This window comes from Pongo abelii, chromosome 10, assembly GCF_028885655.2.
Source record: "Pongo abelii isolate AG06213 chromosome 10, NHGRI_mPonAbe1-v2.0_pri, whole genome shotgun sequence".
In the NCBI taxonomy this organism is placed as follows: Eukaryota; Metazoa; Chordata; class Mammalia; order Primates; family Hominidae; genus Pongo; species Pongo abelii.
The window spans coordinates 87,833,796-87,854,068 of NC_071995.2; the positions used below are offsets into that span (position 1 = coordinate 87,833,796).

The following is a 20,273-nucleotide window of genomic DNA, read 5'->3' on the forward strand; positions in this document are numbered from 1 at the left end:
CAGCAGCCAAATATTTCTACCCAGGAACAGATGGTTTATCTTCCAATCCTCTTAGATGCATAGAATTCATGGGACTAACAGCCTCCAAGTTTGCTCTACACATAAATGAAATGTTAAGTGAGGGTCTGTACTATCTTGTCTTTAGAGAAAAGGCAGTAAGCAGATAATACCTGTTCTCCAAATGGTCAAAGGGCAAAAATAGACAAGCCTTTTTCTTAATGACATTTACTTGATTCACATTCCAAGCCCTTCCCCCACTTCTGGTTTTTGCCTCACTTTTATTTAGGATAATTATGACATTAGTATTCTAAGGCTGAATTCCTCAGGAGTTGCTCAATTGCCAGCATTTGGCCAGAACTTTGAGGTTTTTCTATGTATGAAAGGCTAATTTCTTTTATATAATCATTCTTTTTGTTAAATTTTTAAAAATGCAACGTTCGCTTTGAATTAAATATCACACATTTATTCACTACCACTTAGTAACAGTCCCTGTATCTGATTTCAGTAGTTACAGTTGAAATCATACTTTTTGGAAATGCAGTCCAGAGAAACAAAATGATTTATTAATAACAATAATAGCTGGGTGCGGTGGCTCACGCCTGTAATCCCAGCACTTTGGGAGGCCAAGGCGGGTGGATCACGAGGTCAAGAGATCAAGACCATCCTGGCCAACATGGTGAAACCCCGTCTCTACTAAATATACAAAAAATTAGCCAGGCGTGGTAACGGGTGCCTGCAGTCCCAGCTACTCAGAAGGCTGAGGCAGGAGAATGGCGTGAACCCGGGAGGCGGAGCTTGCAGTGAGCCGAGATTGCGACACTGCACTCCAGCCTGGGCGACAGAGCGAGACTCCGCCTCAAAAAAAATAAATAAATAAATAAATAAATAAAATAATAATAATAACAACAATAATAGCTACCATTTATTGATCATTTACTCTGTGACAGCTACTGCGCTTATCATTTCACAAATGCAGTTCACATTATTATTTTTACCTTTTATGGTTAAGGAAACTAAGCTTTGTGAATACTTTCCCTGACAGTCGCACTGTTAGAAAATGGCATAGCCAGAATTTGCATCAAGTATTTCTGGCTTATAAGACTGTCTACGTAACTGCTGAGCTATCTAACAAATGGCAGGTTATAGTAGTGCCCACTTAGCCCCAAATATCGAGCATCTAAATGTTTGCCTATCCTATTTCTTCCAGCCCACCCTCCCTTGTTTTAACTGCTTTTGGCTTTAAGTGAAGCATAGAGCAATGTTTTGGAAAGAAACACTTCAATAAATGAAAATAAAAAATACTCATTTATTCAAGAACGAATTGTTGAGCTCCTCCTATGACCCAGACAACGCACTAGGTGGAGAATCTAAAGATGACAAAAGGCCTGCCTTTTGGGTAGGTTAAGTCATAGTGGAAGAGGCAGAGCTGCAACTGTATTGCAATCTCTGTTGTACCAGAGATAAGCACAGAATGCTGAGGAAGCACAACAGAAAAAGAATGAAGGGATATGCAAGCTGCCTTTTGAAGGATGAATAGGGCTTTTCCAGGAAGAGAAGAGTTATGCAGGGTGACAGGGAAAAAGCATGCTAAATGTAAGTGGAAGTGGGAAGGGAGTGGTGCTTCATCCCATAATGGTGAAAAGTTCAGCAGGGCTGAGGAAAAGATGCATGATTGTGGGGGAAGGGATAAAGAATGTAGAAAAGGAGGCATGCTCGGAAAATAACCTCGAAAAGGTAAGGATTGAGGACAGATGGTGGCAGTCTTAGAACACTATGTGAAAGACTTGGATATCTACAGTGTTAACTAGGCAGAGGCCAGACAGGTAATGTTTAGCAGTGGAGGGGGATGGAGACAATATGGAGTAGTGTATGTCCACTCCACCCTGCCCTAGTTCACTGCTGCCATGGAGGAATACAGGCCCAATAGTTGCAGATCTTCTGATTTCCTAAGACAAGCCAGAGACCTAATTTAGTTAATATAAAATTTCCAACTTTTAAATGTCAGTAGGTAAATAAAAATTATTTTTTAAAAACTACGAGCCAAACAAAACAGCTCAGCAGCTGGATTTGTGCTCATCCCACAGGCAAGTGGCTTGCTCTGTCTCTGGAAGCAATGAGTAGCACAAGTTTGTATTAAAATTCCAAAGCTTTAGTAAAGGACCCAGAGGTCCTATCAACTAAACGATCATATGTTGTTAGAAAGGTAAAGCCTATCAATTTACCTTCTTTCCACATAGTAGTTTTTAAGTATACTCCATAATTATTGAATAAACAAAATCTTCCCTGAAATTATTTTCACATATTCCACTAAAGTTCACTAATTGAACTTCCTATTTTCTTCTGTACTATTTAAAGAAACTAATCTTCAAGACTAAAATAAGAAATAATCTATTTGTAAATGACACACAAACTAACCTTTGTTTTGTTAAAATAATTAATTGGGAGCCCATTACACTGAGGCAGCTCTAGCACCCAGAGTTCCTATGTAAGCAAACTGAAACCTAACTCAGAGTAAGTGGTCATATCCTAGGAAGACCACATTTAACAAATCAGAACCCACCAACTAATCTCCAACTAGAGAGACTTTAAGGCTGCTGTTCCACTTTAACCAATCCAAATATTTTCTGTCTTGCTTCCTCAAACACCTTATAAAACTTTTCCCCTTGCACTCCCTTCAGGGGAGCCCAAACGGCTTGCAGTTTGGCAATGTCTGATTCATGAGTCACTGTTGCTCAAATAAACTTTAAAAAATTTTAATGTGCCTCTGCTTAATAGATACATCAAGCAAATGAGAAGTTATCTTTTTTAAAAAAAGTCTGTAAAACCTTTAACATCTACTATAACAACTTGCATAAGTCCAAGAGAAATATTTATGTGCAAGAAAATAATCCTATCTGTAGCAGCTAGGAAGACAGATATAGAGAAATCCGATCATATTCTATTTGGTTGAGCCATACTCACTAAGAAGGAAGTGATAGTATCAGATGATGTGGCTGAAGATTAATATGGCTCCTTTGGTGTTTTTCCCCTATCACAGATATCCTGAGGACTCACTCCTGCTCAGCCACTCACATCAAATTTAGTTTCTTGAAATGGGCTGCTGAGGCATTCTGCTCAGGAATTAATCATAGCTGAGAAGCCGCTTCAGGGGTGGAGGAGGAAAAAAATCTGCAACTTATTGTTGTCCTGTATTCACACAATATACACTGTGTGCCTACTACAAACTGGAAATCTTTCTCAGCTCTAAGATCCATCAATGCGGAGTTGCTTACCAGGGGAAGACATGTGTGAACCGATGTATGTGTCAGATGATAATAAGGGCACTGGAGAAAATGAAGCCTGGTAAAGGGTCAGGGAGTGAATGGAGGGTCACTTGGGCAGTCAGGGAGGGCACCTCTGAACAGGTACCAGGTAAGCAAAGGTTGAATGTTTTAAGGCATTGATGCCTGAGGGCAGAAAGTCCTAGGCAGAGGAAATGTACAGATCCCCCCGGTGGGAACACTTTGCTTCTTCAAAGGGTTGCAAAGAGGCCACTATGGCCAAAGGGTGGTGAGTGAGGATTATTCAAGGAGAAGGAAAGGGAAGTTTAAAGAGAGGTTGCGTCTTGGCCTTTTACTCTGGAATGGGAAGCCCTGAAGTGTTCCGTGCTGAAGAGCCACGTGCTTTGACTCAGGCTTTTCAAGAACCACTGTGGCCTGCTGTGCAAGGGTGACATCAGGGAGACCAGTCAGGAGGTGCTATGGTTTGGATATGGTTGTTTGGCCCCACCAAGTCTCATGTTGAAATCTGATCCCCGCTGTTGGAGACGGGGCTTAAGGGGAGTTGTTTGGGTCATGGGGGTGGATCCCTCATGAATGGCTTGGTGCCCTCCTCGAAGTAGACAGCGAGTTCTCAGTCTTAGTTCCTGTGAGAACTGATTGTTAAAAAGAACTTGGCACCACTCTCCCCTCTTTCCTTCCTCCTCTGTCACCATGTGCTGCTGGCTCTCCTTCACTTTCCATCATGAGTGAAAGCAGCTTGAAGCCCTCACTAGAAGCATCTGCACTATGCTTCTTGTGCAGTGTGCAGAACTATGAGCCAAATACACCTCTCTTCTTTATAAATTATCCAGCCTCAGGTATTCCTTTATAGCAACACAAAGGGAATAAGATAGGAGGCAACTGTAGTCTTCCAGCCAAGAGATTAGTGGCTTGGATCATGGTGGGAGATGAAGGTGGTAAGAAGTGGTCAGGTGTTTTCTACATTCTGACAAAATGTCCTGAAGGAATGAACTGTGGCGTGTGTCAGAGAAGAATCAAAGAGGATTCCACGTCTTCAGCTTGAGCAACAGGAAGGAAAGTTGTCATTTTATTGACACATGCAAGTCCAGGAAAGAAGCTGCTAGTGACGCTGGTTGGGGTGGAGAGTTAGAGGTAGAGGGCAGAAGAATTGGTTTTGGACCTATTTAGAGATGCCTATTAGAGTTCGAAGTGGAGATGCTGATCAGGCAGCTGGATATTCAAGTTAGGAAAGGGATGGGCTGGAATCTGATGAAGATGAAGGAGATTCCTCAAATGCTAAAATAAATAAATAAAGAGGGGAGTTAGAAAATTGAGTCTGTTGAAAAAGTTTCAAGGCATCTGCATTTATATCATCACTATTTTTATATCACTTATAAAGTTCTGTGATGACTGTAAAAACTATGTGGCAACATCAGGTTCTAAGAAGTGGCTACAGGTGGTTCCTAAAGTGTGGCCCTCAGGCCAAAAGCATCAGCATCACCTATGAGATTGTTAGAGATGCAAATGACTGGGCCCCACCTGACCCATGGAGCCAGCTCTGGAGAAAGGGCCCAGGAAACTGTTTTGACAAGCTCTCCAGAAGATTCTCACACACATTAAAGACTGAGTGAGCTGGATGATAAAATGTTTAGTACTTCCGGGTTTTAATCATTTAAAAAGAAAAGGAACAACTTTTTCTTTTAAAGCAAAAACGTCTTTATTGTTTGAAGCATGACAAAATAAAATTGATAGGACATTTCATTTCTTACTTAGTCTTCTCAATGGGATTATAAAAATACAATGCCACTTAGTTTTTGTAAGCTCTTGAAAATGTCCAGAAGCTCACACTTAGTATGATATTAAAAGGCACTTATAACACACAGTAAGATACTTAGAAACCCACCTCATAGACACAATTGAAATTTCTTTGAGAAAAATTTCTAAACATAGAAATAAATAGGACGGCACTATTTCTTCTTTTCCAAAACACAGAATAGCATTTTCCCCATGTTACCTATACACACCATAAATGTGGTCACCTCCTCCCATTTTTGTTCTTGATACAGGTTGATAATCAAGCTGAAATTAATTTGCTTGCTTTTCTTCAATTTAATCTCAATTTGGTTTAAAATAAAGCAAAATTCTTAATTTGTATCCAGGATCTTTTAGAATACCTGGCTCATTTTCATTTTGTTTTAAATCACAATTCATTAAATAGGAAGACGATGATGCAAAAATTTTAAAAAGTACTTAATATTTAGCTGCCCAAATCACCCTAAGCAACAATATTTCTGAAGCATGTGTACATACATGTGTGTATATTTTTAAATATCACTGCTGCATCACTCTGGCTTTTTAGCATACTGAAAACACACTAACATAATTTTTGTGAACCATGATCAGACACAACCCAAATCATTCAGCACATTCATCTGTGATAGATAAGTGAGTTTCATTTCCTTCAGGTTGGCCAATGGATAAACAAAGTACGCCATAAATTAAAAAAAACCCCACTGCTCTATGCTATATCTGTGCTATTGTTAATTAAAATAAGTGTATTCTTGCTGTGGAAATTCTGTGGTCTGGGAATTTTTATTTGTTCATCCTTTCAAGGCATAAGTAAGAAAGGATAATTTTTATTTTGAACAGAAAGACATATAACTAGTCAGATCAATAACTCATTATTGGCATATAGGATGCTATTTTGGAGGTAAGTGAATTATTTCACCCAATGACTGTCTGAATATGGTCAATCTGAAATGACTTAACAGTGAAATCCAGAGATCTGGTTACTTTCCTGTCAGGATTTGGCCTAGAAATGAAAATGGACATTTAAAATAATATGGGGAAAATACAGAGTTGCTTGAATGCTTATCACTTTATTACTGCAATCATAAATGACAGTAATTTAAATTAGTCCTTCACATTTGATATGTGTGTTTAAATTAGTCCTTAGATATGCCTCTTCTGCCTTTTGTTCTGTTGCTCACCCTTTTAAGAAATGCCATGATAAATAGCACATGGTTGTGTTGCGTGGAGTATCTTGTACTACCTTCCTGAGTATATGTACATTTGTTCATTTATTGTGCCTCTGCCCAACAAATGAAAATGAATTTTTTATTCAGCTTTTCTGTTGGACAGCACTGAAAAGCTTTTGCTGATTTTCAAGGCAGTCTTTCAGCTTATCCTCTGTCAAAGTCAGTCGCTGCTCCAAGATTGAAACAGTCTGCAAAAAGGAGGACAAAATAATCAATGCCTGGTCCTCTGGTGGTGAGGATGACAATGACAATCTCTGCATAGGAAATCCTTTTAAGAACTGGGATGCCCACCCTTCTACCAAGAAGTTGGCTCAAAAATGAGCCCCAGAACTTGCTTTGCTTCTGGGCCCAACCACAGGGCAGGGCATTATCAAGCAGTTGGAGAAAAGAAAAGAAAAAAAAAAAAAAACCCAAACTGATGTGTTTGAGAAAAAAAGCAGTGAAAGATCAGACCTCTTATGCCTGATCTTCTAAAGCACCAAAACCAGGGAAGAGGCCACACAGCGTTCTAAGTGGTTCCATAAGCTACACACTTAGTGGAGAAGGGGAGGGGGTCCAAAATTCCACATGCCAGCCAGATGCCACTGAAATGTCATCACTACTCATTCTGTCACAATCCAATCCATGGCAAACCATACCTATAGCACTGCAGATGGATGGCTAGATTGCTTTGAAAATATCCTAACAATCGCCTCCAGTGCCCTCACACAGAAGATGCTAATATTACCTCGTGGAATTGTTAGGAGGATTGAATAAAATAATGCATGTAAAATGCTTACACTAGTGTTGGACACACACGGTTTGAATAATCCTGTACTCACTTATTAGCTGAAGGAGTTAGAACACATCCAGAACACATATACAAACACATATACATATATATATTAAATGTTAACATATGTTTTATACATATGTTTTATACATACGTTAAACTTGGGAAATCTAATTTTTTGTGATATTGGCTACTCTGCCTTCATTCTTTTGTATCTTTTTTTTTAAAAAAAACTTATTATAAAATGAAACATAGCTTATTCAGGAACCCATACAAGGTACATATGTTATTTAATGGATTCTTATAAGAAATACATCCTCAAAACCATCACCCATGGCAAGAACTAGACTCTGCCAGCCACCCCAGAGGAGCCTTCCACGTGCCTACCACGTGACCCCTTGCCCGCCCTCTGTAACAGCCACTATCCTGACCTTTACAATGATTGCTTTCTTGTGTTTCTTTATGGTTTTATTTCTCAGATGTACATCCCTAGACCTATAATTTTCTTTCCCATGTCAAGAATTAATGTGTCACTTAAAGTCTCTCTTAATCTACAGATACCCACCCTCTCCCTCTCTTTTCTTTACAATTTCTCTGTTGATAAGCTCAGGCCATTTGACAAGCTCAGAAACTGCACACTCAGGGTGCAGCTCAGCCTGTTCTTCCATCTTTTGTATATTCTTTAAGTTGGCTGTTGGATCCAAAGGCTTGATCAGGTTAGATGCCTTGGAAAGATTACAGGTGGTGGCCTATTCTCTGATTAGAAGGCAGATTAATAATGTTTGGTCATTTCTCATGAATGTCATAGTGACTCAATGTCTATATCTATTAATTCCTGGAGATTGCAAATGATGATATTCTAATTCTATCATTAAAACATTTTGTTAGTTGGGATAACTAATAAGTAAGAGACATTTTCCTCATCTACTATTTGATTACCTAATGGTAGAGTTCATATAGGAAAGGCATGACACTTGCTTGGTATTTTAGTCAATCAGTCTTAAGATAAAAAATTGAATCCCTATCATCTTTTGAATGTAACCAATTTTTAAAGATATTATTTAATAGCTTTTGCCTTCATATTTTATACTATCCATAGATCATTACTAATTAAAAATAATGGTGATGCTGTTAATACAGTCTACCATTTATTGAGTGCCTACTATGTGCCAAGCATTTTATTACACACTTTTTTTTGAGACAGGGTCTTAGTCTGTCACCCAGGCTGGAGTGTAATGGCTTGATCTTAGCTCCCTGCAACCTGTGCCTCGTGGGCTCAAGTGACCTTCCCACCTCAGTCTCCTGGGTAGCTGTGACCATAGGTGCGTGCCACCCTGCTTGGCTAATTAACTTGTTGTTGTTGTTGTTGTTGTTGTAGAAATGAGGTCTTTGCACTTTGGGAGGCCGAGCTGGGCGAATCGCTTGAGCCCAGGAGTTTGAGACGAGCCTAGGCAACGTAGTGAGACCCTGTCTCTATATAATAAAAAATAAAAGAAGAAATGGGTTCTCACTATATTGCCCAGGTTGGTCTTGAACTCCTGGGCTCAAGCAATCCTTCTGCCTCGGCTGCCCAAAGTGCTGGGATTATAGGTGTGAGCCATTGTGTCCAGCCCTTCAGACACTTTTATACATTATCACAGTTCCAAATGCTAAAAGTTATTTATACATTTATTATTAACACCTTTAACACTGGTTAACTGCATCTGTCTACCATCTAAAACATAATTTCATTTAAATTTATTTCGAATTATAGTTCAGTAACGATAAACACCCTCCAACTTAGTTAGGTGATGTTAAGTCATCTGTAATTAAAGTAAATCAGAACACATTTATTTTACTTGCTGCTTGCCCACAGATTCACTGCTCTCCTTTTGCAAGTGTGTTGTGCCTGCTTCTAACCTTTTTAATATGTAAAATGAATCCATCCCCTAAAAATTAAAAATCATAGAGAAATTCAATACAGTTTAAAGTGATTTATTTAGCTTTGAATCTGGTAAAAAGGAGGAGAAATAGGTCACGAAACTGAAAGAACAGGGAATGGAAAGATTCACTTGGGAGGGACCCTAATGAGAACTCAGTGTTGAAAGGTAAGAGTTTAGGTGAGGAAGTTATGGCAATATGGGAAACAAAACAACTACAACTAAATTTGACACGAAGGGAAGACGGCAATGGCCTTCAAGGAAAAGAGATATCTGATAAATACAGAGAAAGTCACGTCTAGTACAATATTACCAAATGAAAGTGAGTGATTTTTAATATGATTTTCATTGAGCAAATCATATGATGACTCCACGTTCTCACATGGCTCTTTCTCACAATCTGTCAGATGCCTCCAAAGGCCCTGAGGTGATATCTACAGGATAAAAATATTCACTTAAATTAGTGGTTTTCAACACTGGCTGTAAAACAGAATCATATGGGGGTTCTTAAAAGACTGATGCTAGGGCCTTATCCCAGACCAATGGAAATGGACTCTCTGGAGGTGAAAACCAGGTATATGTACATTTTGTAGCTGCCCTAATGATTATAATGTACACTCAGGGTTGAGAACTAGTTGGGTGATTTCTATGCAAAAGCTATTTCTATTTGAAATATTTTTCTGGACAAGCAATTGACATCTCTGTAGTTCATATTTTACCATCTTTTTATATAACTTGCTACTGTCCACTCTGACAAATATTAGTATCTAGTATTCTCATTCTACACATCAAAGAGGAAGAAGAGAAGACTTATTCAAAGGGAACAATGAATCAACAGAGTTGGAAGAGAAACCTTTGGTGTATCCATTTCAACATACCACTTCCCTTAAATTATGTCTATACCTTGTAACCAAGAATTTTGGTATATTATTTAAGATCCATTGTATTTTTCTTTGCAAAGGTAAACTGGCCTCAAAAAAGTGGATAATATTCTAACATGGGAATGCAAAACCATCATGCCTGGAAGATTACTGCATCAAGGTAAGAGGCTTTGGGATAAGAGAAGTTAAATACTGGACAGTGAGAACATTTTCAAAGTAAAAAACTATAAACATTGGCAATATTTCATACTAACCAGAAATGGTTACTCCCAATACATTTTTCTTATGGCTCTAAATGTTTTCTTACAAATGGCTTAAGCTGTGTGCGTGTGTGTGTGTGTGTGTGTGCACGTGCACACACAAATGCATAGGCTCTGAGCTTATCTCCACAAGATCTTGTTTAGGGCATTGCCACCTTGAGTTTGCTTCCCTAGTACAGAAAAATCTCCCCTGCTCTGCTAGTTCTGCAAGTTGCTGTATCCAGAATTGTTTTGTGTATTTTACCCCCAAGTGCAACTCATGCAACCTGTGTCATGCCCACCTGTGTCAAAACATTGAGTTGTTCCATAATATGCTCTAAAGCATCAGTCACAGCGAGAGGTATGCTCCTTTGACTTTCGGAGGGGAGGTCACTCATGTCTTCTGTTTTCTTTTTCGTGGTTGTTGGCGAACATTCTGGTGACATTAAGGAAGGGTTCAAGAAATATCCACAGGCCTCTTCACCCTTATCTGGCAGAGTTCTACCACTGGTTTCTGTTGTCTTTAATGTCACAGAAAATGTAGGAAGAGTTATATTTTCCAAACTTTAAAATGATATATATAAAAGTTTAAAATATTCCTCTTCTAAAAAGCCCAGGCTTACATTGAAGATTTATCCTCAACTATAATAAGTTATGGAAATTACTATAATTAAATAAGGAATTATTAAAATTCTTATAATAAGGAAACAAAGCTAACAGTGAATAGAGACAACTTCCTTGACTTTCTTTTCAATGAAACACACTTTCCATACACTGATCTGAGGGATCTACCATTAAAAAGATTGTTAGATGCAGTTTAATTCTTCATTTAAAAACAATATTCACATCTATTAGGATGACTATTATCAAAAGAATGAAAAATAACAAGTGTTGGTGAGAATGTGGAGAAACTCAAACACTTGTCCATTGCTGGTAGGAATGTAAAATGGTTCAGCTGCTTTGGAAAATAGTTTGGCTGTTAGTTACCCCCAAAATTAAACATAAAATTACCATATGATCCAGCAATTCTACTCCTACGTATACATCCAGGAGAACTCTGAAAGCAGGGACTCAACTGGATACTTGTACAGCAATGTTCATAGCAACATTATTCACAATAGCCAAAAGCTAGAAACAACGATAGATGAACGTATACACAAAATATGGTATAAACATACAATGAAATATAATTCAGCCATAAAAAGGAATGGAATTCTGATACATGTTATAATATGGATACATCTTGAAAACATGCTAAGTAAAATGAGCCAGACACAAAAGGACAAACACTGTGTGACTGCACTTATATGAGGTGCCTAGAATAGGTAAATTCCTAGAGACAAAAAGTACAGTAGAGGTTACCAGGGGCTGGAGTTAGGGGTAATGGGGAGTTATTGCTCAAGGAGTACAGAGTTTCTACTTGGAATGATGAAAAAATTCTGGAAATAGATAGTGACGATGGTTATAAAACACTGAATACTGTGAATATACTTAATGCCAGTGAATTGTATACTTAAAAGAATGGTTAAAATGATAAATTTTACATTATGTATATGTTACCACAAGAGAAAAACAGAAAGTCCTCCATATGGCAATGAACAATCCAAAAATAAAATTAAGAAAATAATTCCATTTACAATGGAATAGCATAAAAAATATTTATGAAAAAAGTTAACAAAAGAAATGTAAGGCTGGGTGTGGTGGCTCAAGCCTGTAATCCCAGCACTTTGGGAGGCCAAGGTGGGCAGATCACCTGAGGCCAGGAGTTTGAGACCAGCCTGGCCAACATGGTGAAAGTCTCTACTAAAAATACAAAAATTAGCCGGGTGTGGTGGTACATGCCTGTAATCCCAGCTACTTGGGAGGCTGAGGCAAAAGAATCACTTGAACCTGGGAGGCAGAGGTTGCAGTGAGCCAAGATCACGCCACTTCACTCCAGCCCAGGTGACAGACCAAGGCCATGTTTCAAAAAAAAAAAAGAAACGTAAGACTTGTGTACTGGAAGCTATTATACAAACCATCACCGAAAGAAATAAAAGATCTAAACAAATAAACATCCCATATCCCAAATTTATGAATCAAAAACCTTAATATTATTAAGATGGCAATACTCCCCACATTGATATGCAGATTCAGTGCAAACCCTATCAAAATCCCATTTGTCTTTTTTGCAGAGGTTGATAAGCTGATCCTAAAACTCATATGGAAATGCAAGAAACCCATAACAGCTAAAATAATATTGATGAAAAAAATGTGAAGGACTCATACTTCCAAATTTCAAAACTTATTGTAAAACTATAGTAATTAAAACAGTGTGGCACTGACATAAGAATAGACATACAAATCAAAGAAATAAAACTGAGAGTGCAGAAATAAACTCTTCCATTTATGGTCAGCTGATTTTTGACAAGGTTGCCAAGACAATTTAATCAGGAAAGAATTATCTTTTTAACAAATGGTGTGGGGAAAACCCAATATCCACATTCAAAACAATGAATTTGGGTCTCTACCTCACACCATCTACAAAATTAACTCAAAATGAATCATAAAGGGCTGGGCATAGTGGTTCATGCCTGTAATTCCAAAGTGTTAAGAGGTGAAAATGGGAGGATTGCTTGAGGCCAAGAGTTTGAGATCAGCCTGGGCAACATAGGGAGACCCCATCTCTACAAAAAATAAAAAAATAAAAAACTTAGACAGGCATGCTAGTGTGTGCCTGTAGTTCTAGCTACTCAGGAGGCTGAGGTTGGAGAATGGCTTGAGCCCAGGAGTTTGAGGTTGCAGTGAGCTATGATGGCACCACTGCACTCCAGCCTGGGCTACAGAGTGAGAAACTGTCCCTAAAAAACAAAACAAAACCACATCCTCAAACGATCCTATTAGTATCACTTTGAATTACTCAACTCCTTATGACAGAGAAAAGCTAAAACTGTACTGAAAACGTCCAGAAGAAAGGCTCCTAACAATCACAGATCCTGAAAGATCAAGTTAACATAAAGGATTTTTAATGCTACTCAGTCATACTTAGAAGCATCTATGGACCAACCACCTATTCATGCTCTGAACTAAAGGAACTAGGAAGACAACATACAGCACTTATCTACATGGTTCTGCAGCTACTGAGCTGATAGCAAGGACTAAAATGGGAGCACTGTAGAGGTGAGTATGGAAATACAAAGGATTCTCTAAGAAATCTTGACTCATGATCATAGTCTGCATTCCTGATCCTAGACCTCACTCACTGGGAACAAAATATGGATGTCCATGCTCCACAACCATCCACATCCCCAAACAAATAGTTCCTGCTCAAAGAACAGGCTTTAAAAAACAAACAAACAAACAAACAAAACATTGCTTCTGCTCTACCTGCAATGGCTTTCTCTGCCATCCTAGCATGACTGCATCCTTCTTGACCTCCAAATTTCAGCTTAACTGTCCCATCTTCAGAAATGTAGTCCCTGCCCTGACTACCCTACTGAAGCTGGACCTTTCATTCTCCAGCTTGGCATCCTGATGCTTTCCTCTGTAACTGACCAGAATCTGTATTTATGTATTTGCTGCTTGTCTATTGTCTGTCTCCCTCACTAGACTACTATGTTTACTCTTCTCATCACTGTATCCCTTGGATCATTTCTAGTACTTAGCAGAAGCTTGAATATTTTTGAAAATGTTAACCACTTGTATACAGATTTTTTTTTTTTTTTTTTTTTTGAGATGGAGTCTTGCTCTGTCGCCCAGGCTGGAGTGCAGTGGCGCGATCTCAGCTCACTGCGAGCTCTGCTTCCCAGGTTCACACCATTCTCCTGCCTCAGCCTCCAGAGTAGCTGGGACTACAGGTGCTCGCCACCACTGCCAGCTAATTTTTTGTATTTTCAATAGAGACGGGGTTTCACCATGTGAGCCAGGATGGTCTCGATCTTCTGACCTCGTGATCTGCCCGCCTCGGCCTCCCAAAGTGCTGGGATTATAGGAGTGAGCCACCGCTCTCGGCTGTATACAGATTTTATTACTGCTCTCACAGATGGAAACCAAATTATCTACAACCAAGACAGTTTTTTTTTGAAAAAATATGGATCACAACATATCTAAGTATGTATATACATGGCCACAAATATTATTAATCATATTGTAATAACAGCTTCAGCCCTTCTTGGAAAAAGGCCCCCAATCATTCATTGAACTCTGGAGGTTTGCAGTCAAGGTCATTAGTATAGAAAGGACAATAGGAAAATTGGCAAAGATGATTTAAGACCATAGACAATCTAAGCAATAAAAGAGCTCCAATAGGTTTTCTTGTTTGGGACCAGCAAAAAATACATTATTATCATATGACATATGGAAATGAAAGAAAAAAGGGAAAAGCATATGGGCAGAGAGAAAAAAGGGTGCCAGCTCTCCATCCTACAACATTAGCCAACTGACATCTCTCTCTGTCTCTCAAAGGTATTGAAACCTAGGTATTAGCAGATACCTTTCTACCAACCAACCCTGTCTTTACATCCTGTTTGTACAGGAGAAAAGTGAGATGCACAGCATGGGGGAGGTTCAATACATTCCATTCATAAATATTTTTTAAAAAGGTACAAAGGGAAAAACATGGTGTTTACAATTCTTGGCTGACAGAAGTCCAGCAAGTGAGTCTGTAGTACCTGCTTCTCTCAGCACATTGAGATACTCTCCTATTTCAAAGGTGCTAATATTCAGCTTTGAGTAAATACTTACTGAGCATCTATCTATACATACTATCATACAATTATAAATGTACGTATGGTATGATGCCCGCTCTCAAGGATTCTCTGTTGTGATGAGAGAATTCAGACTAGGCAGGGCCCAAATCCCCCACAATGCCTGGCTCATCTCTGGCATTGCTGAATGAGCATGAAATACACAAGCAGACAGAACATAAGCAAACACATGATTGTAAGACTGCAGAAAAAACAAATGCTTTGGTAGTTCATATAAAGAAGAAATTATATCATGTTCTCATTTCCCACCCCTTACTTCTATTGCTAACACTGTGTGATACAGTGAAGCAACAGTAATACCATCATTGATTGATCCTACAAATGAGGACCTCCTATGGTAGGCATTAGAGCTATAGCAAAGAACAAGTCAGACATGGTATCTTCCTTCATGAAGCTTACAATACTCTGGGGAAGTACTTTATCAAAAAGGATGGCAGGGCAATCACTACCCTTAAGTTCTTCTTTGGATAACCCCATGGTTGCCATCTTGAAGATGGGAAATGCAGCCTCACCAACGGCAAAGAATGAATCTAAGGGCTGAGAAATCCTTATCTGTATAGGTCAAAAGGCCTCACTTTTCACCTGAACAAATGAAATGGGGTAAAAGATACAGATCTGACTGATGCAAAGAACTATGAAAGTCCTGAGAACTGAATATAAAACATATCACATCCTGGGGACAAATGACTCTTAAAAGGTTCTTTAAATACCATGGTTAATTCTAATGCATACATCTTCATTTGTCACTTATTTTTGAGGATGAATTATTTTAATGCATCAATGAAAACTGAAAATTTTGGCATTGCCAAACACATTTTTATTAGAAAATTAACCATTCAACAACATAACCATGGTCCACACCTCTAAACTATTATTATTTACATAATTAACAAAGGAACATTCAAGATACTGTGGCGCTCAACTACATGCGAAAATTCACACATTATATCTACTCCCCTTCCTCCTTTCCTCTTCTCTCCTTCTACTACCACCCTTTCCACCACCCACCCTCTGGGCTGGCGAGTCAGAATTAATCACTAGTGCCATTTCACTCCCACAAGACTTCGTGCCATCAGTAGAGGATTTCTCACTCCTTATTATATTTGTGTTTACATATCTGTATTCCCCGTTAGATTATGAACCCCTCATGTGGGGTCAATAACTTTATCATCTTATGTGCTTGGCATAGCACATCAGACACAGACAAAGCTCCACATTTGTTGAACTGAATTTAATTGACTGTCCTGCATCAGCTGAGCCAATCACAAAAAATTAAATATTAGCAATTTGATAGTATTTGAAGAGAAATATCACCCCCCAAAGTTAAACTAATGCCATTTTCTGCTAAAAATTACAATCTTAAATGCCTTCTCAGAGGTACAGTGAGGAAGCAATGTAAGCTTATATTATCTAACTGCAAATCACTGGTAGATTTTTATCCCCTAAAGGCATACTTGATAGCTTCTGGATGAATAACATAAGGATTTTTCTGACAAATGTGAGTGCAAAAGTAGGCATTTCAAACGTAAAGATAATCAGTGACTTGAACTTTAGATATACATTCAATCAGTTGGTTAAAATAAGTTAGTTTTGGTTTACAACTAACATTTCTACTCTTGGTTTAATTCTGTAAGTAGAGAACAAAACAGATAAAAGGCAGAAAATATCTAAGCCAAAGTGAGTTTCCCATTATTGAAGGTTCTAAAATAGACTTGGGAAGGTCATTTGTCAGAGATATTGTGAAAGATATACAAACATCAAATCAGGAAATTCAACTGAATGCCTTTTAAATCCCTTTTTATTCCTGATGTTCTGAGATTTTTAAATCACTACATACACACACACACACACACACGCACACGTATGTATAAAATGTCTGCCTGAAATAGACTAGAATAACAACAAAAAAAGCCTTTTGCCTTGGACAAAAATAAAAGCAAATATTTTTCAAAGAAAGAATATATCATTTATTTTCAATGATAAAATTTAGAGTAGGGATTGGAAACTTCAATAATCTCTACATAAGATCTAAGATAACGAATATATGCCATTTGTTCAAGCAAAATTATTTTATTTAGCACCTACGTGCCAGGCAAAATTCCAGGTGCCAGAGACACCAGGACTGTGTTCATTTCCTACTGCTGCTGTAACAAATTACCACAAACTTAGTGGTTTAAAACAACATAGATTTATTATCTTGTAGTTTTGGAGATCCCAAGTCCAAAACAGGATTAACGGGGCTAAAAACAAGGTGTCAGTAAGCTGCATTCCTTCTGAAGGCTCTAGGAGATAATCCATTCCTTGCCTTTCCAGCTTCTAGAGGCTGTCCACATTCCTTAGCCCATGGCTGCATCACTCCAGTAACTGCTTCAATTGTTATATCTTCTCTAATTCTCATGAATCCCTCTTTCCCTATAAGGACCCTTGTGATTATATGGGGCCCGGCCAGATAATCCAGGATAACCTCCCCATCTCAAGAGCCTTAACTTGGCCGGGCATGGTGGCTCATGCCTGTAATCCTAGCACTTTGGGAGGCTGAGGTGCGTGGATTGCCTGAGCTCAAGAGTTTGAGACCAGCCTGGGCAACACGGTGAAACCCTGTCTCTACTAAAATACAAAAGAAATTAGCCAGATGTGGCGGCATGCACCTGTAGTCCCAGCTAATCAGGAGACTGAGGCAGGAGAATCGCTTGAACCTGGGAGGTGGAGGTTGCAGTGAGCCGAGATCGAGCCACTGTACTTCCAGCCTGGGCAACAGAGCGAGACTCTGTCTCTTAAAAAAAAAAAAAAAAAAAAAGCCTTAACTTAATCACATTTGCAAAGCCCCCTTTGCCATGTAAGGAAACATTTTCATAGATTCTGGGGATGAAGACATAAACATTTTTGAGAGGAATGGTTGTTCTGCCTACCTCAAGGAGTGAATAAAGAGGCCCTGCTATCATGGTTACACTCTAGTGGGTGAAGGAGAAAAGTAAATATGTAGATATGTGATGTAACGCTAGGTGACAAGGGTTAGGAAGAAAAATAAAGTTAAGCAATGTGCTGTGTTATGATGTAGCTATGCTGATGCAATTTTTTATGGAGAAGTGGTAAAGAATAAATTTAGGACGTGTTATGTTTGAGATGCCTATTAGACTTTCAAGGGGAACAGTCATTAATACAACTGGAAATATATGATTCTAGATTTCTGTGGAGAAGCTGGGTCTAGAAATATAAATTTGGGAGTTACTGGCATGTAGATCTTTTTATCCATGGGTCTATGATCACTAGGAAGAAGCCAAACAAGAGAAGAGTTGCAGAGACTTTGGAAGGCAGGAGCAGGAAAGGTGACTGGTGGTCCTTGAGGTTGAAGACTACTGGCCCAGAAGTCAAGTGAGGAAGGAGCTTCCAGGAGAAAAGAGTGATCACCAGGATCAAGTGCCACACACAGGTGGACCAAGATGAGTCCTTGGGACCCTGACATGAATGGAAGAGTGGGGATGAATGCTTGATTGGATAGCACTCAGAAGAATGCAAAGTGAAGAAACAAAGACAGTGAATCTAAGCAACTCTTTTTTTTAGAAGACTTTTGCTATAAATGGGAGAAGAGCAATGAGACAGGAGCTGGAAAGGGATGAGGGGCCAAATGAGGTTTTCATTTATGAAGATGAGAAATATATCACAAATGTGTGCTGATGGAAAGAGCAAGCATAAAGAGAGCACTGATGACACAGGAGAGTGAGGGGATAACTACTCGATAAATGGGCTGGATAGACAGTGGCTGAGTGCCCATGGAGCTTTGTGTAAATAAATTTATGGTGAGACCAGCCAAGATGGCTGTCTAGTCAAATCCAGCCCCTTGGGTGTAGGCGTGAAGGAGACAGAGAAACAGATTTAACCCAGGTTGGCATTTTTCTAGGTGAGGACAACAGAGGGAGAAAGGGACAAGACCATGGATGTAATGATGGACCACAGAATGTAAGTTGGGTAAAGGAGGCCCAGACACAGGGAGCAGGCAGTGTTAAGCAGGAGGCTTGTTGGATGGACGCCTTTCTGGGGCTGACAAATTACCAAAATGGGAGGACTAGAAGAGTGTTGGCCAAAGAGTGGGAGGCTTTACACTAAGTTTGCCATCAGCACAAAGGACTCAGATAGTCACAGAGTTCATCTGAGAATCTTGACAAAGAGGATGGCTGCCTTTCAGAAGTGACTCAGAGTTTTGCTCTATATTTGGTTCGTTTCTTAAGATCAAAAGCCAATGTTGACTAAGGAGTGGATGGATCCATTAGGGAAACAGAAAAAGGAACTGTAGACTCACCCAGATGGGGCTGTCACAGGACCACAACAAAGAATTCATTTTCAATTCCTAACATTCTTGAAAACATAGGCTGTTGATCCTGAAGGAAAAAAATGACAATTTTCTGTCTTCTGAACAGTGGATTATGTATCCTTGTAGGAACATACTCATCTGATCAAGTCTGATTGACTTAAAAGTATGACTAGGACATAATCAAAAAATGTCATGTGAAATTTTGTCCTCCAAACTAAACTTGCTGAGTTAAGACTTGTTTTTCCCTCAGAAGAAAACATACATCTTTTTCTCAAAGAAAGAGCCTTCAGCTTTGGGGATAAGATTTTATAGAGGACTTTGCTTTTTCTTCTTGAGACCAAATTGGAAATTGCATTTTTATCAGAAGACTTGAAAAATATACCATGTAGCTCTCAACTGAAATATCCAAATGATTAATTCAGTCACCTTGGCACAGACAGCTGAGGCTACAAGTCTACTGTCTGTCTTTGTCTTTAATCTTTATTATAATCTCTAGAGAAACCTATTAATTTTGAAGCCATTAATGGGTAGTATACAGCTAGGACAAATGGAATCTGCATAAAAATTTCCTTCTATGTTTCACTTCTTATATGATTAAGAAAACACAAACCACCAATTCCTCAAAGGAGGATCTACTTCCTAATGCTGTATGCTGATCTAAAAGTGCGCTGCACCAGACGGATCTTAATTAATGATAAAAATACTAACCAAAATTATCTGGGAGTAGGGGATAATATGGGTAACAGGTAGTGATATAGAATTAGTGCTCTCTCTTCTAATATTAAACTAAAAAGCCTACAAGTGCATGATATTCCCAGTACTCCAAATGAACATAACACCAACTTTCCACATAAAATTTCCTGCAAACTCAAAAGGGAAAACAAGTAGCCATTACTTCTTCTGTGAACTGTGCCATTACACTTCGAAGAGCATTCAGAGTAAGGCATCCATCCTCATTATCTGTTCCATATCAAATTCAACAAGAATCTTTTATACAACATGCTAAGTGAATAGGGCAAAGATCTATAGTTATCTTTCACACTGTTCAACAAACCCCAAAGAAAAAAATAAGATATTTTCAGATGTAGTTTTAAAAGGGATAAAAGATTT

The 20,273-nt window shown here is 38.7% G+C and overlaps 1 protein-coding gene across 20 annotated transcripts in view; it reads right to left on the minus strand.

Moving 5' to 3' along the window:
- The window catches only part of POC1B (POC1 centriolar protein B), a 161,420-nt gene that overhangs the window by 45,178 nt on the left and 95,969 nt on the right, over window positions 1–20,273 (minus strand). For 8 of the 20 annotated variants that reach the window (XM_009248085.1, XM_063711534.1, XM_063711533.1 and 5 more), the window contains 2 exon segments: window positions 10,412–10,630; window positions 4,953–6,486 (listed from right to left, as the gene is read on the minus strand). The exons of 2 other annotated variants lie outside the window; for them this stretch is intronic. In XM_009248085.1, coding sequence (XP_009246360.1) covers window positions 6,382–6,486; window positions 10,412–10,630 — 324 coding nt within the window. In that variant the 3' untranslated portion in view covers window positions 4,953–6,381. 20 annotated transcript variants of the gene reach the window in all.